General features: G+C 36.6%; 1 protein-coding gene across 1 annotated transcript in view; it reads right to left on the reverse strand.

Annotated features, from left to right (window-relative positions):
• Positions 1–4204: 4204 nt before the first annotated feature.
• The window catches only part of ZNF292 (zinc finger protein 292), an 84957-nt gene continuing 73337 nt past the window's right edge, over positions 4205–15824 (reverse strand). The window contains exon 8 of the mRNA XM_021693336.1: positions 4205–13267. Within this exon, the coding sequence (XP_021549011.1) occupies positions 6116–13267 (7152 nt within the window). The 3' untranslated portion in view covers positions 4205–6115. The remainder of the gene's footprint in view (positions 13268–15824) is intronic.

Here is a 15824-nt window from a genome sequence, read left to right on the forward strand (position 1 = left end):
ACCACTCTTCAAGACAGTATTCGTTCTTCCCTGGACAACTTAGCCTCCTTAACTGGTCTCCTTGAATTTTCCACTGGAACACTCCCTCACCAGAATGAACTTTTAAAACCAGCCTGGAGTTTTCTCTAACTTCCCTCCCCTTATCGCCTTTAGAGAAGTCTTTGTTAACTTCTTTCCCTTACCACAGACTACATAGTACCAAATTCTCACTCTATTATATATTCTTATAATGCCCTTAGCACTAATAATTACAGTAATTGTGTAGAGTCTGAGCTCCAGGAGAGTCAGAATCAAGTTCTTTTTATCTCCCATTTAAGCATTCAAGAAGTTTTTACTACCACTATGTAGTATGTGCAAGGTACCGGATTGTTCCATGGCAAAGATTAAAAAGCAATTACAACCTGATAAATGCTATCAAGGAAAGTTGAATGGTGCAATGGAGTAATTGATAACGGGGCTGAGGCCTAAGGCCTAAAGAATGAGTGAGTGAGTACACAGTAAAATATAGCATTCCAAGCGAAAGAACAGCTAGTGCAAGGACCTTGAGATGTGAAAGAGCCTGGCTTGAGGAACTCAAGAGAAAGCAATGTGGCTAGAACACAATGGGCAAAGGATAGCAACAAGATGTATTTAGATAGGCAGGCATCATAGTAAAACAAACACCTTATTTTATTCAAAGGGCAATGTGAAGAAAAAATTTTTTCTCCACCCACTCCCCACAAACTAAAATTACTTAAAAAAAATTAACCTAGCTTTTGGTGGGGAATATTCGGAAGAAAGCTCATAAGAATATTACAGTGGTCTAGGCAAGAAATGATTTGGATGAGAAGTGGGTTCCTTTTCACTTGAGGTAAAAATGCTTATACTTGTTACCAAACATAGAGAAAGGGTGTGAAGTGGTTACCATGATGATGTTAGAGAACCTGGATTGAGAAACCTAGGTAGTGATTTCACTTACCCAGATAAGGATACCGGGAGAGGAAGAGATTGAAGGTGGGGTAGGGAAAGAAATGATTTGGGGTGTTATGTTTAATTCTGAGGTAGGCAGTTGAAATTACAAGCCTGGAACTATGAACAGTTTGGTCTTAGAGGTATAAATTTGCGTGTGATGGTACATTCATACTGAACGCCAGAGAATGGACTAAATCATCCAGAGAGAGAGTGGAGACATATAGAATAAGCCAAGGTCAGGTATTGGGAGAGGAAACAGGGTTGGACTCAAGTGATGGAGCAGCCAGGAAAGGTAAGATAACCAAGAGAGAACATTTCCAGAGTAAGTCATTAACCCTGATGAATGCTCCTAAGGCAGTGAATGAGCAGAAAAAAAGAACAGATATGGCAGCATGGAAAAGAATGGTGATCCTGATGAAAGCAATTTTCGGAACAGTTGTGGGATATGATATATGTGGGATTAAATGAGAAGAAATGGAATATTTGACAACTCAGATTAGCTCTGATGGGAACCAAATAAAAGGGATTATAGTTAGATGGAATCACCCTCCCCATATCCGCCCCCCCCCTTTTTAAAAAGATTTTATTTGAGAGAGAGAGAGACACGGCGAGAGAGGGAACAGAAGCAGGGGGAGTGGGAGAGGGAGAAGCAGGCTTCCCACGGAGCAGGGAGCCTGATGCGGGGCTCAATCCCAGGACCCTGGGATCATGACCTGAGCCGAAAGCAGACGCTTAACGACTGAGCCACCCAGGCGCCCCCCCACCCCCTTTTTTTAAGAATAGTAACTACTAGGGCACATATATAGACTGTTGAAAGGATCTAGTAGGAGAAAGTTTGATGAAAACAGAGTAGCTAATTCAAAGTTTTTGAGGTGAGGAAGGATTGATTTTTGGTAAGAGTGCAGATCTGTAGATGGGCTTATAAATTTGGTGGTGAAAAGTGGAGAAAATTCCGGTCACGTTTTTCTATTTTCTCAGCAAATGTGATTAAAAGCGCATTGATGGAGTAGGAAAACTGGAAAAAAAAAAAAAAAGCGTGGAAATCATTTAAGTTTGTGGAAGCAAGGTATTACAGTAACACTGCAGAAAAACTGCCAGTTTTGAGTCTCTTTGAGATTATAAACTTGCCTGTTGTAGTAATTTCCTCCCACTCAACTGCTCAAAGGCAGACAGGTTTTGAAATTGTTCTAGATCACAACAGAGAGAGGGGCATGATCTGAGGATACCTGCAAAGGAGTGCATGTAACAGTTGGATCTAGTCTCTAAGTAGGACAAGTTGAGGACAGGGTGAGCGGATGAATAATGAGCAGGTGGTAGGATTAACTGACTAGTTGAGATGAGGTAGAAGTATTTTTTAGTGGAGATATCCCAAGCACGTGAGCTAGCAGTTTGTGGCTGGACAAAGGGAATCTGAATTCCAAATATGGAAGTGATACATGTAGGGCTCCCATTTATGGAGAGCAGATCACTGAAATGAAGCACCTCTACTGAGCAAAACCACTGAGAAATAAAGCAGGTACTATCATTTTGTTCACTGAGAGGTAGGTAGTGTTGGGAGGCACAGATAATAAACAATATAAAATTAAAAACTGTTATAAAAGGACATGTGAAACTTATCAATTGGAATGGATAAACTGGCCAATCAGAAAAATCACCACTTGTAAACAGATGATACATGCTGCACTGGTGCACACACCTGCTGATTCTCAGCCCTGGTTTAATGAATGCCATTTCAGAGGAGTGTTTCCTAAAATGTGCTCCTTAGAACACTTAGTAGGATATATCTGAGTATTAACATTAAAAAAGAAAAATATTTTCATTGTCAGTTAAGTCTGAAAAATTCCCATTTAACAGTTAACATGTTCTCTGCACAGAACTTTCAGTCTTTAATATACTGCTGTGCACTGGATTCTTTTAAGAGCGAGCTACAACATGCAGTTTAGAAAACTTTGATGACAGAAGTTCCAACCTGGTAGTAACTCATTACAATAAACATTTTGAAAAAGGTTGCCTTACTGTTTTACTGTTTCTCAACTCTGTTAACATCTTTTCTTCTGGCCCCCACCATTTTTTGCCTCAAGTCTCCCTGCTTTTAACTTCCAACTTATCCAATCTATCCTCTATATACTACCAATTATCTTTCTAAAATTGGCATCTGGTGAAACTGTTGAACTTAAATGCATTCAGTAACCACTTAATAAATCAAAACTGAAAACTATATGGCATACAAGAACCTTCATGATCTGGCTCATTTCCTCTTCAGCTTCTCCAACCCCCTATCTTTCCACATAAACCACTTGCAATACTGCAAATGCACTATGCTGCTTCATCATAACTCCATACCTAGAATTTGTTTCCCCTATGACCATCCAAGGACTGGTCATTCATCTTTCACGAATCACTTTTCTACAGACTTTCATAAACACCCACCCCTGCAATAGAGCATTCCCTCTTTGATATCTCTAGCTATAGTATTTATGAGTATTTATGTAATCTTAATAGCTATAGCAACTGTTTGCTTACCCAGTGATCAAAAAATTGCCTTGCCAAAACTCGATCTCTGTCTAGCCCTTTAAAATAATTTATGCTGAATTTAACATTGCTGAAAATCTCCCAAACTGTTACCTTTTCACTTCACGATACATTTTGAATACGCTCTGATCTGTAGATTCAAATTCTTTGGGTTTAGAAGAGGGAAAAAAAGTCCATTTTTAAATGATAAAACCTAGGCAAACTAAGGCTGTAGGAAGAAAGTATCTCAAGACAATAGACTGAGGAAAAGTATACATGAAAAATATATACTTTAAGATTACTTTTTTAATACTTAGGCATTACATTCCATATCAAATTTTACCAACATGCTGTTCTATAAATTAATATTTTATACCATAACTTGATTTTTGTTCCATGCTAAAAAGCCCACTCTGCCATAATTACTTTTAGCAAACAGTACCTGGAATATAAAAAAAATTAATTCAGTGTTGGCAAACTTTCTCCTGACATGTAGAACAATACAGAAATGTCTAAGGGTCAATTTTCTTGAGCTAATGAGCAAAAGAAAAGCCCCAATACAATGGTATTTTCACTTAACAGTGGCTCATCACTACATTTACCAGAAATAAATCTCCTTGCTATTGTACTGTTTAGGGCAGTTTTGCCAAATGCCTATCTTTAAGAACTAGGTCAACTTCCAAGAAAACTGTACGGAAACATTCAGTTGTTAACAAAAATTTAATATTAAAATTATTCAGAGTTAAGTTATTGTTAATTTAGGAAAAAAACATGTATTAATTACCCATAAGAACAACTTTTATTTTAATAAATAACAGTGGGCTTACCAAAGGGAAGGGATTTTAATGTGTCAAGTTTTATGCATATTGGTAATAAACCTTAAGGAGGTGAAACCAACTATTCAATATAACCCATTAGGCCCTAAAAATAAAACTATAATACTTTAATAAAACTTAAAAAAATATTTTCCAAAAGAAAATAATTCACTCCTTGACCATGCTTATTTATTCAGAGTACCAGCAATTTAAGTGCTTCATTTTTCCTGCAAATCTGATGTTGCACAGGGAATATACACATTTTCATATTATTACAACATTGTCAATATCTCAGGCTAATAATATTGTGAATGCAACTGGTTTATAACAAACACAAAGTCAAAAATCAATGCTACTATTTATGGCAAACAGAAACAAAAGTAAATTCAAAAGATGTTTTCTTTTGTTTCCAGTACTGACTTTAGTTGGACTTCAAATGAAGGTAATAAACTCTCCTGAAATAACCTCTATCTCTGCCGTGAATCCACAGTATAAATATGGTGAATAAAGCTAAACCATAAGAGCTAACTATATACTGAATAACCAAAATAATCAATTATAACAACTAATACTGCTCTGGAAGACCAATCTAATGAAAAAAGTATCATTAGATGTGGTGGGAAAATACAAATCTGTACAATCTAACATCTATAAACAGTAAAATCAAAACATCCAACTTCCTTATAGAAAGTGTTTCATCTATGTAATTATAAATGTTAAGGACTCTTGCATTTTATAAACACAAGATGGGCTCACTTTGATGATACCAATTTTAAGATTTATAAAAATGTTTAAAAAAATCTTTCCACAAAAGTTTATACAGTTTAAAGCTATACACCAATCTATAAATCTCAGAAAATGGAAAAAAAAAAAAACTTTATAAGATCACATGTATAAAACAAGAAATGAAATGTGATTTTATTTAAGGCAATACTGGGCTACTTCACAAATCACCACCTCAAATATTTACACTGCTCCACACTACTAGTTTCTATCACATTCACAAAGGATTTTTTTTTTAATACCAAATGTTTAAAATCTTTGATGTAGTAAATTCTTTATTCACATTTCCATTATATTTCATGGAATCATAGTAACTATATCCAATTAGAAGCACTGAAAAAAACCTGTAGCTATAGGAAATTGCTAAAGAATCTGCTATAATTTCACATGAATACCATCCCCAAATCCTGGAGGATAAATTTACAAAGCAGAGCAAGGTGTTGATATAATGTGCCTACTTTGTGAAAAGTAATTTTGAGATCATCTTGTAAATAAATGTTTTATGTAAAAAATCAATGAACCATGGCAGAGTTTCTACTTTTAGTTCAAAAAATTCTTAATTTAAAACAATAAAAGAACAGTTTTAAAAACTTGATCACTTAGTTAAAAATTAAAATTCCAAATATAAATGTGTCATTTAATAGTTTAGACTTACACACTGCTGGTGGCAGCAAATGATTTACAGTAATAAATATGTACAAAAAAGATATCTACAGACTACTGTTCTACATGAGCAGTGACCTGGTGAAACATAACAATCACACAGATAATTCAATTTAGTTCATGGAAAGGGGAACTGGCTGATAGAAATTTGAGGTGTAGCTCAACTATTTACAATATCTGAAGTATTGATTCTGTTCCTCAAGTCCCATAGGGATAAAAAAAAAAAGTTTTACATGACAAATGTCATGTGTTTTTTTTTTTCTTTTTCTTTTTGGCCAGGTTAATTCATGTCAGCAACAAAAATTAATGAGAAAGTTTCACAACTCTAGCATGCTTGATGGCTTCCTACTTAAAATAAAACCGTAAATAATGTATTTATAGTACATTAGTTATCAGTACTGCCCTCTACCTGTGGCTTTACCCATACTAATTTCTTTCATAACAGACACATCTGGATCATTTGAATGTACTTCAAGTTTTTTCAGACTGACGGTAGGTTTCATTTCCTGAAGTTGTTTTAACACAAGTTCAGTGCAATCTTTAAGAGTCTTGTCTAAAACGATTTTTACATTATCACTGCACTGAAGCTGTGATGGATTGGCAAACTGTACAAAGGTGTCACTTTCTTTACAAGAACATACATGATTTCCACCAGTCACAGCAGTCTTATCAGTATTTTTTCTTGAATTTGAATGGGATCCTTTCTTATTTCCACTATTTGGATGGTCTTTGTCAGAATTTTTCTTCTGCTTCACTGCAGACTCCTCAAGAAACTTCAGAAATGATACTTCAAATCCCATTGGTTTAAATGAGCTCCAGTCAAAAGATGCAGTATGCTCCTCCGTGGTTTGAATTGCAACAGCAGTTTCTTCTTCTTTATGCGTACTACTTAACTCAACTGCCGATGCTGGTTCTGCTTTTTCAACTTTTCTCTTTTTATTTTGGGAGACATTTTTTTCTTTATTAACTCTCTTCAAATTACTTGTTTTTTGTTTTTCTGACTGGCAGGGGTTATTTTCCTGAAAATCATTACTTACATTTGAAGAGGTATGAGCTTGGGTCTCCACACTTGCATTATCTTCATTTATTAATTTTGTAATAAATAATTCTGTTAGCTCATCCATTTCATCTTTCTCATTTTTTTCACTTTCTCTCTGTGGAACTGTAGCTGTTCTGGAGTTATCACTGCTCTCTGATACACATGTGTCAGAATTTTTCACATCACTCTTATCACCTTCTTGCTCAGAAGTGTCCTTTAGTTGTGAGTTGCAACACCGTTTGAAGACAATGAGAAGATTACGGTGTTGTGATGTAAATGCCTTTGATAATTTATGGCATTTATAATGTCTAATTATATTGCTTTCACTTGTAACAACCGATGTACATCCTTTTATCATACATGGATACTGGGTCACAAATCTGCTTGTACACTCAGATAAGGCATCATTTCTAGCCTTTATAGAATATACGTGCTTTCCACGTTTCAGAGAATAAGGCTTATTTTCTTCAATCTGCACAATTTTTGCAGTCTTGTTCTCTAAATTATCTTTTTTCTTTCGTTTCGTCTTAGGCATTTTGATTCCTTCCTTTCCAGATCTGTGTTTTGTCCCCCGATACTTAGACTTTGTCTTTTCTTGGTTTGCTTTGCTTGATATATTTTCCTGACCAGGTGTTAATCTTCTTGGCCGAATCAAATGAGCTTTGTGTTTGTCATTATGCTTATTAAAAATGTGTCGGAGGAGATTTGACCGAGTTGCATATATACGGTCACAGCCTTCACAGTCACACTTGTATATGCCATCTTCTTCAGTTTTACTTCCCCTTATCCCAATTCCATGATCTGCCTCAAGATGAACAACATAGTTCAAATATGTGGTAAATGAAGACTTACACTCTAACTGGTCACATGGAAATTTCCCAACATCCACAGAAGCAGTCATACTTTCAATCTCCTCAGGAGTCATTTCATGAAGTTTCATGTAGTGTTGTATCAGGCCAGTAATTGCTTGGAAAATTCGAGAACAGTCACTCACCTGACATCGAAATTCTTTCACAGTCTGTTTAGTTTCAATTTCTTCACTTTCTTTACCAGCTTCACTTTCTTCTTCAACCTCTGCAGAAAATGCAGGTAGATCTGACTTGTGTACAGCCTGGTAATGCAGAATTAAGTTTTGCTGTATAGTAAAAGCGGCAAAGCAACCCTGGTGAACACATCGATAAGGTCTGTAGGGACTGTATCTTGTTGGAAACTCAAGGGAGTGAGAAACTGGCTTCTTGCGTTTTTTCTCCTCCTTTTCTTTTTTATGTCTCCTAATTTTCCGTCCTTTGGTTTGTATGTTTGTGAGAGAATTTGTATTACCTTGTTCTGAAGTAACTGTGATCACTTGCAAGGAATTTTCTGTTTTTTCAGGACTTTTTTTTTCTACAAGTTGTTTTTCTGGGATCACTGCTACATTACCAAGGGCATTTTCCTTCATTGCTCCCAAGTCTAAAGCAGGCTGCAATTCCCTTTTATTTTCCTCTGTCATAGTTAGCTGTCTTTTTACTTGTGTAACTCGTGGGGCTGACAAATTTTCACTCTGGGATTTTCTTCCATAAGGCCGTTTTATTTTTAACTTTACCATTTCTTCTGTTGTAAAATGATGGACCAACTGACAGTGCGCCCGGAGATTAGAATTTCTTGTAAATGTTTTTGTACAGGTAGGTACTACACATTTAAATGGAGCAAATTTCAACTGATTCTTCTTAATTTCAAGAATCATCTCTGGAGTGTACTGATGAATCTTACCATAGTGCTTAAATAAAGCATCCTTTGTCATAGCACTGTAATTACAGCCTTGGTTTTGACACACAAACGGTTTATTAACTTTGTCACTAAACTGAATGTTGCTTATCATTTCAGAAACTGGCTGAACAACTGTGACATTTGGAATTGGTTTAACAGGAGTGGGAGTCAGTGTCACTGATGTATTTATTAGTACACACTGGGGTGCTGGAGTGGACAGGTCATTTTCTAATTTTAATTTCTGCAAGCCTTCTAAAATTTCCTGTATTTGATCCTCCTTATGTAATACTTCAGACGGAGGAATATTACTTTTTGCTGGCATGACACCTACGAAGGAAGAAAACTGAGAAGAATCAGGTAACTTGTTATTTTGTACAGTGTTTACTGAAGGAAGCTGAATGTTATAATTTATTTGAGCATTCTGTGATGTTTCACCAACACCATGAGATCCACTTTTTACCTCAAGTATTTGAGAATTCATAGCACTTTTAATAATTTCAAGAGTCTTTTCAAAGTTTTGTATAACATTGTCTTCAGAAATCTGCAAATCAGAATTTATTGAAGTCGTGCACGAATTCAAAGCCATCATTTGGGAATCACCATTTTCAGTTTTTAATGTTAAAGGAGCTAACACTGTATGGGACTCAAGATTGGTTTTAAAGTTTTCTTTCACATCAGTAATAAATAACTGATTGTCAACATTATTTAATTTCTGTGTTAGATTTTCCACCAAACCCTGAGGCTCACAATTTGGAATTACATTTGAATGGAGGTTACTAGTTGGTATCTCTATACTCTTTGCTATAAGTCCCATTGCTGTTAAATCACTTGTTACCAAGTTTTGGGAAGCATTAGGTGCAATTAAGGGAGGAGCAACTTTCTTTCTTCTCTTCGAAGCACTGTTTCCCTTCTTATTTAAATGACTGGACCTCGTGTTCTGAGGACCACTTATAACTGAAACACGTGAACTGTTATTGGTAAAATTTTGTGATGGCCCACTAGAATTAGGGAATGAACTAGAACACAAACCATTTTCAACAGTCTTCAGTAGTAAGTCATTTGTTGGGAAAACAGGCAAACTGCTGCATTCCTCAATGGAGGAAGTTTTGGAGTTTGGGGTCCTATTCTGGTTTGTCAGCAGGGGGTTTGGGTGGCATACAGTCTGCAACAGGGGTGGCACAGCTGAATTTGGCATCACTGTTGCACTTACTTGTGCCGCATCTGAAACACAACCTGTTGGAACATGAGAAAGCATTTCGGCACCCTCAAATGTACTGGGAATGCCAGCAGTTTCCAAAGCCTGTTTAATAATTTCACTTCCTTCTTGACTAACACCAGTACTAAAGCTAGTCACACCAGTCCGAGGAAATGTATTTGGTAAAAATGTTGATGAGCGATTTTCAGCAGCAAGAAGTTGCAGGAATGATGGATCTTTAAAACATGCTTCTGGACTGAAGGTAGACTGTTGCGGCTGCTGCAAATTTACTGCATTTGTGGAGAGAATCATGCTGGCAAGAAGAGAAGGCTGTCCATTATTCTGTAGAAGTTCTTGAGCAATTTCTGCTCCATCCAGTGGTTTACAGTAAGATCGCTTAGACAAGTGTCCACCCAGAGATCTGGGATTAGTAAAAGCCCTGTAACACCTGCTACAGATAAATTTCCCATCTCTGATAATTGCAGGCCATTTAGCCCTTTTGTTGTGCTTGGGTTTTCTTTCCTTCCCATTTGGGACCCGCCCACGGTCTTTTTTAACCTTTTCAGGTGCAGACTGTTGGGCACTGGTGCTATTAAAGTCATTTGCAACACTGACTTGTGAAGAAAAAACTGCATTTTCACCATTACCTCCCTTTAGAAAGGAGGAATTAGTGTTTCCTTCAATCTGTGAGGAAAAATGATTTGTATTATTTTCCAGTTGGGAAAAAACAGAATTAGCCCCATTATCTGCTGGTGAAGGGAAGAGAGACATTGAACTACTTTCTGCAGGTAGAGGAAGAAAAGGATCTGAGCCACTGTCAATATTCAAAGGCAAAACTGTTTTGGTTAGATCTTCCATTTGTGCTGGCAAGGTAGTAGTAGATAAATTTTCCATTTGGGAACATATAATACCACCACCTTGTTCATTTTTATCCTGAGAAGGTATATTTGGATTTATGACACTTCCCACTGAGGGCAACAGTGGAGTTGACACACTTGTTAAATGAGCTGGAAAAATGGAAGGCGAGACATGCTGCAACTGATTTGAACAAGTAGGATTCCCGTTGGCTTTGGTCTGTGGTGTAAAAAATGCATTGTTAGAGCTGCTCACCTGTGATGGCAAAAAATAAATAAACTTTCCATTATTTGGTGTATTTAAGTTGTTAGATTTCTGACCTTTTTTACTTTTGCGCTGCATTTTAAATGCAGCATACTGGTCAGGGTGTGCTGTCTTCATGTGTTTCCCAATACTCTGTGAAGAATTATAGGTTCGAGTACATCCCTCAACCTGGCAACTGAATTTCTGAACTGGCGCTTTTGGAGGCACTGATGGAGTTCCTAAAGAACTACTTGGGTTGGGCTGTGGTGGAACAAATGTGATACTTTCCAATGTCTTAAGAGATAAATTATAAAGATTGGATGATGTTTTAACATTACCTCCACATTCAAACTTGGAAGCTGGTAAACTGTTTTGAAATCCTGCCTGATTTTGCACAGAAAAGGTCATCAGGTTGTTCACTTGTCTTTCTAAGTTTTGTGGGGTAAGGTCACCTATTTTGAGGGTTTCTGAATTTACTAAAGAATTCTGGGTAATCTGGGCTTCATTAAAGCAATCCTGTTTTCTTTCTTGAAAACCTGGACGACACAAAATATTACAAGTATCTCCAACTGGTGTATGTAAGTCTGTGACCAGTGATTCAGCAGTGCCTTCCACAGCTGAGTTTTCTTGCTTTCCAAAGTTATCCTCGATCCCCTGATTGAGGGACACTTTAATGGATACAGCTACTTCACTGGCCTGAAGCAGAGGAGTAGTCACAGGATTTTCCAAACCATTTGACAATGGTCCATCAGCTGGCCTGAGCTCTGATGCAGAAATCTGGTCTTGTTTGGTCACAGCTGATTCTGCTTTGCTTTTATCCCAAGCATCACTTCTATCTGCCAGTAAGGTGTTTTCAATATTATTTTCTGAGGGAAGCATAGACCCCTCTTTCTTGATGCTCACTTCTGTGTTCAGATTCACTTTAGAAGGCTGAACACAATCTCCAGATGAAGTATGTTGGTCTTCAGGAGGCAGCACTTTTTCAGGAGTACTGTGATCGTCCAGATGCTTTTCTAGCTCACTCTGAGAACGATAAACCTTACCACAACCTGTGAACTTACAAGTATAGGTATTATAATGCTGTGCTTCATGATCATACAGTAAATAAGCTTCTGAAAAAATTCTGCCACATTTAGGAAACATACACTTTGCTCTAAAGATTTGATGTTCCTTTCGGTGTGTTAAGAGCTCTGCGTAACTATTAAAACCAGCCTTACATTTCATCTGTATACAGATATATGGTTTACTGCCACAGTGCATTTGTAGGTGATCATTAAGATGAGTAACACTTACAAAATGCCGTCTACAGTACTGGCAAATAACTTTTTTGCTTTGCATTTCAAGAAAGCGCTTGGCATCTTCATTATCCTTATGCCCCTTTACATGAGCAATTAAATTTTTGAAGTACTTAAAGCCCTTTTTACAAAAAGTTACAGGGCAATTAAATTCATTAACAGGTACTGGTTTCTGGACTGGGATCACTTCTGGTTCATAAGATTTATCTTTGTCATCAGTCTCATCATCTGAACCATCATTGTCATTAAATACTATGAAGTCTGTTGAATAGAGACTATTCTTTTTTATAGGCCGCTGTTCCTGCTTGGTCACAGCATTAGTCTTCTGATTCTCATTGGTAGTTGCAATCTTAGGTGGCCTCCCCAATCTTCTTAATGGTTTCATAGCTGCTAGTCTCTCCTTACTAGATTGTTTAACATGCAATGTGACATGAGGGACAAAAGTTTCTTTAGAATTGAAGTTCTTTGCACATATAGGGCAACTGTAAATCCCATCTTTGTAATGTTTTTGAGCATGTCGTACTATTCTATGACCAAGGAATTCTTTGTCACATAGCACACAATACTGCATGTAGGCTTGCCAATTCCTAAACCTAGCAGAAATAAATCCCCTCTCTCTTAATTGTTTTATCTCTCTCTTCTTCTGCTTTTCATCACAGATGTCTTTAAGAAGGCCAGAATTAGCACCAATTCCACCAGAAAGTCCATTCATAGAAGTTTCTTTAATCTCTTCCTGGTAGTCCACTACTTTCTCATAAACTTCACTGTCGTTTAGTTCATCTATCGAAGACACAATAGACGCTTCTTCCCCCATTAATGCAAGACATTGTCGTTTTAATGTTTTCCAATCCCAGAATTCTGGATCAAAGGGCCACTGAGTTTTCAATACAAGTAAGAGCTCACAGCGTAGAGAATTTGGTATTGGAAGATTCTCTTCATCATATTTCTGATCTGGCTGGTTATACAGCATTTCCACAGCATAATATGCATCTACTGTAGGCTCAATAAGAAATTCACTCAGTTGACAAGCACGTTTAACTTCCAGATCATCAGGCAACAGGCACGAAATGGTCTTGCAAATAGATATTTTCACTTCAGTATTTTCTGTAGATTCCAAACGAAGAGCTTTTACACATAATTCTATACAGGTGGCAAGTCCAGCCCCTTCAGTCTGTGAAAAAGCAAATAGGAAATGTTAATTTAATCTATACTAACACAGGTTTGTGAATTTAGTAATTTTGAAACTGACGTTTGCTATTCTCAAATTTTGCAGCAGCAACATATGAAATGCTGCCTCCTCTAAAGCACTGTAGCTTAGCCTTGTGTATGCATGTGTGTGTAAAACGAACTGTAAAGAATAGCAGAAAAAGGATAAGCACTGGGAACAAAGCGAAGACCTGGGTATAAAGTCATCTAATATAGCTAGGCAAACTTGGAAGTTATTAACTTCTCTAACCATTCACAGCCCACTTATAAAGATCAAAATAGCATTTAAACTTCATAAAACTGCTGTGAGCATTAATGAATATTATGCATCTAAAGTATCTGATATAGTTTAGTACAATGGTACTGGAACATAAGGAAATAATCAATAAATATCAACTTTATCACCAATCTTATTTCCTAAGTTTGTATTTACAATCCTTCTGAAATAAAAACCCTCTTAATCCAATTACAGAACTGAGAAAGTTCCTGTATTTCCTAACTTACTAGTAATGAAAGGAGATTTTCATTTTTAACAGAATAAAGTAATTTGATCCTTCATAGGGGGGATTCTAGTTCTATTATACATTGGCTAAATGCCAAATCACATACCTCACTGTTGAACTATCTTAAAAATTAGAAGTACAAGGAGACACAATAAATGTTTTTCCTTTTGAATAAGTATCTTGAACTATTATTATAAGATAGCAGTAATGAAGGTTAAGAGTCATCTGAAGATATATGTAGTAAAGAGATAAAAATGGGTTTTAAAAGGACTAAGAGAACATAAATATAAGAAATAAGCCAGCTATTAAGATGTGGCCACATTCATGAGAATGGAATATGTATTATACAAGATCAAAGGCAGAAAAGAAATAAGTAAAAAAAGCTGATAGGGTCTGTATTTTCAAAGGCTAAGAAGGAAATAAAATATTTTACTAAAACAGAAGCTTAGATTTGTGGGCCAGTAGGAAAAGTGAGGGGAGGATACTAAATTGGCCTGACTCTAGGAAAAGCAAGGGCACAAAGACCAAGAAGAAAATGGACAAGAAGAGATATAAGACCTATTTTTTAAAGTGACAGTGAGGAAAGGACAACAGGGAAAGAAGTGGGACCACATGGTTGTCTCCAGCTTTTACGTCAAACCTGTATAGTTATTTTCTACTATTCTGAGATAAATCTGAGCCAGAAAACTTTTACAGCAAAATATCTGCACCTCTCTTACATGCCTTAGGGGCTACTACTAATAATGGATAATTAGGTCACTGTCATAATATGAAGGGGAAAAAAAGACATGTGGTGACGAAAGGTGCATATTAGAGAGAAGACGTCTTGGAGAAATCAAAGGTCAAGTCAACCATAAAGATGATCTCAAGTGATAATGTAGACATATACCAGAAGGACTAGTAGATATGTACAGAACGAGAATTCTGGAAAAGGCTGTATTTATTTAGAGAATTCAGGAAATGATGGAGAAAGAAATGATTTTAAGAAAGGATTCAGGAAACGGGTTTTGCGGATGCCATCTGCGTTGAGGAAGAGGACTGTAACTATTCTCTGTCATGTGACTGCTGATCCCTTCATAAACAACAAAAGCAGATTCAAAAATTCTACTTACTGTTTATAAAATGCAACTAAGATTATTTCAGAGAGAAATTCAACAGTTCTATTCTAATACAGTCTGCTATTGGATTCAAGGGTGCATCTCAACTCATTAAGGGCAAATGGCTTTGAATAAATTTGCTTCAAAAATATCTTAATGTTGTGGGCGCCTGGGTGGCTCAGTTGGTTAAGCGACTGCCTTCGGCTCAGGTCATGATCCCGGAGTCCCGGGATCGAGTCCCGCATCGGGCTCCCTGCTCGGCAGGGAGTCTGCTTCGTCCTCTGACCCTATCCCCTCTCATGTGTTCTCTCTCTCTCAAATAAATAAATAAAATCTTTAAAAAAAAAAAAATCTTAATGTTGTAATTAAATGTGAAATCTTAATGCCAACAAAACTATAACAAAGTTTTTATTCTTGTTTTCATCTCTGTGATTAAAAATTGTTGCTAGGTATATAACAAGTGTTTTTAAAGATGAATTTGAATTAGTAAGTTCCCATAAATATGTTGATTAAGCAATTAGCCTATAAAAATCTACTTAATTCATATCATTAGTTAATAGAAGTTACTGATAACACCAACTTGAATTTAAGAGTGACAGGAGCAGAAGAAAGCTAAGTGCTAAAAATTCAGAGGAGGAATAGAGATTCACCCACGACTGACAATGATCCATCATGATGCGACCTTCTGAAAGATACAAGGTTTTATCTTTGGTAACCCCCCACTTTTCTGTTCCTTTCCTCTGACTGCCTAGTATCCTTGGCCCCAAGCTACCCGAGGCTTACAGACTGATTAGTTCTCCCATGTACATCCTATTTAGCCCTTCTCCATCCACACACAGCATCACGTCTTACCCTGCTTTAAAATTCTTAAATGGTTACCTTTGTACCTCAGAATTAAATATATTCTTAATGGGGAATACAA

The sequence above is a fragment of the Neomonachus schauinslandi genome, chromosome 8, assembly GCF_002201575.2.
Source record: "Neomonachus schauinslandi chromosome 8, ASM220157v2, whole genome shotgun sequence".
Classification (NCBI taxonomy): Eukaryota; Metazoa; Chordata; class Mammalia; order Carnivora; family Phocidae; genus Neomonachus; species Neomonachus schauinslandi.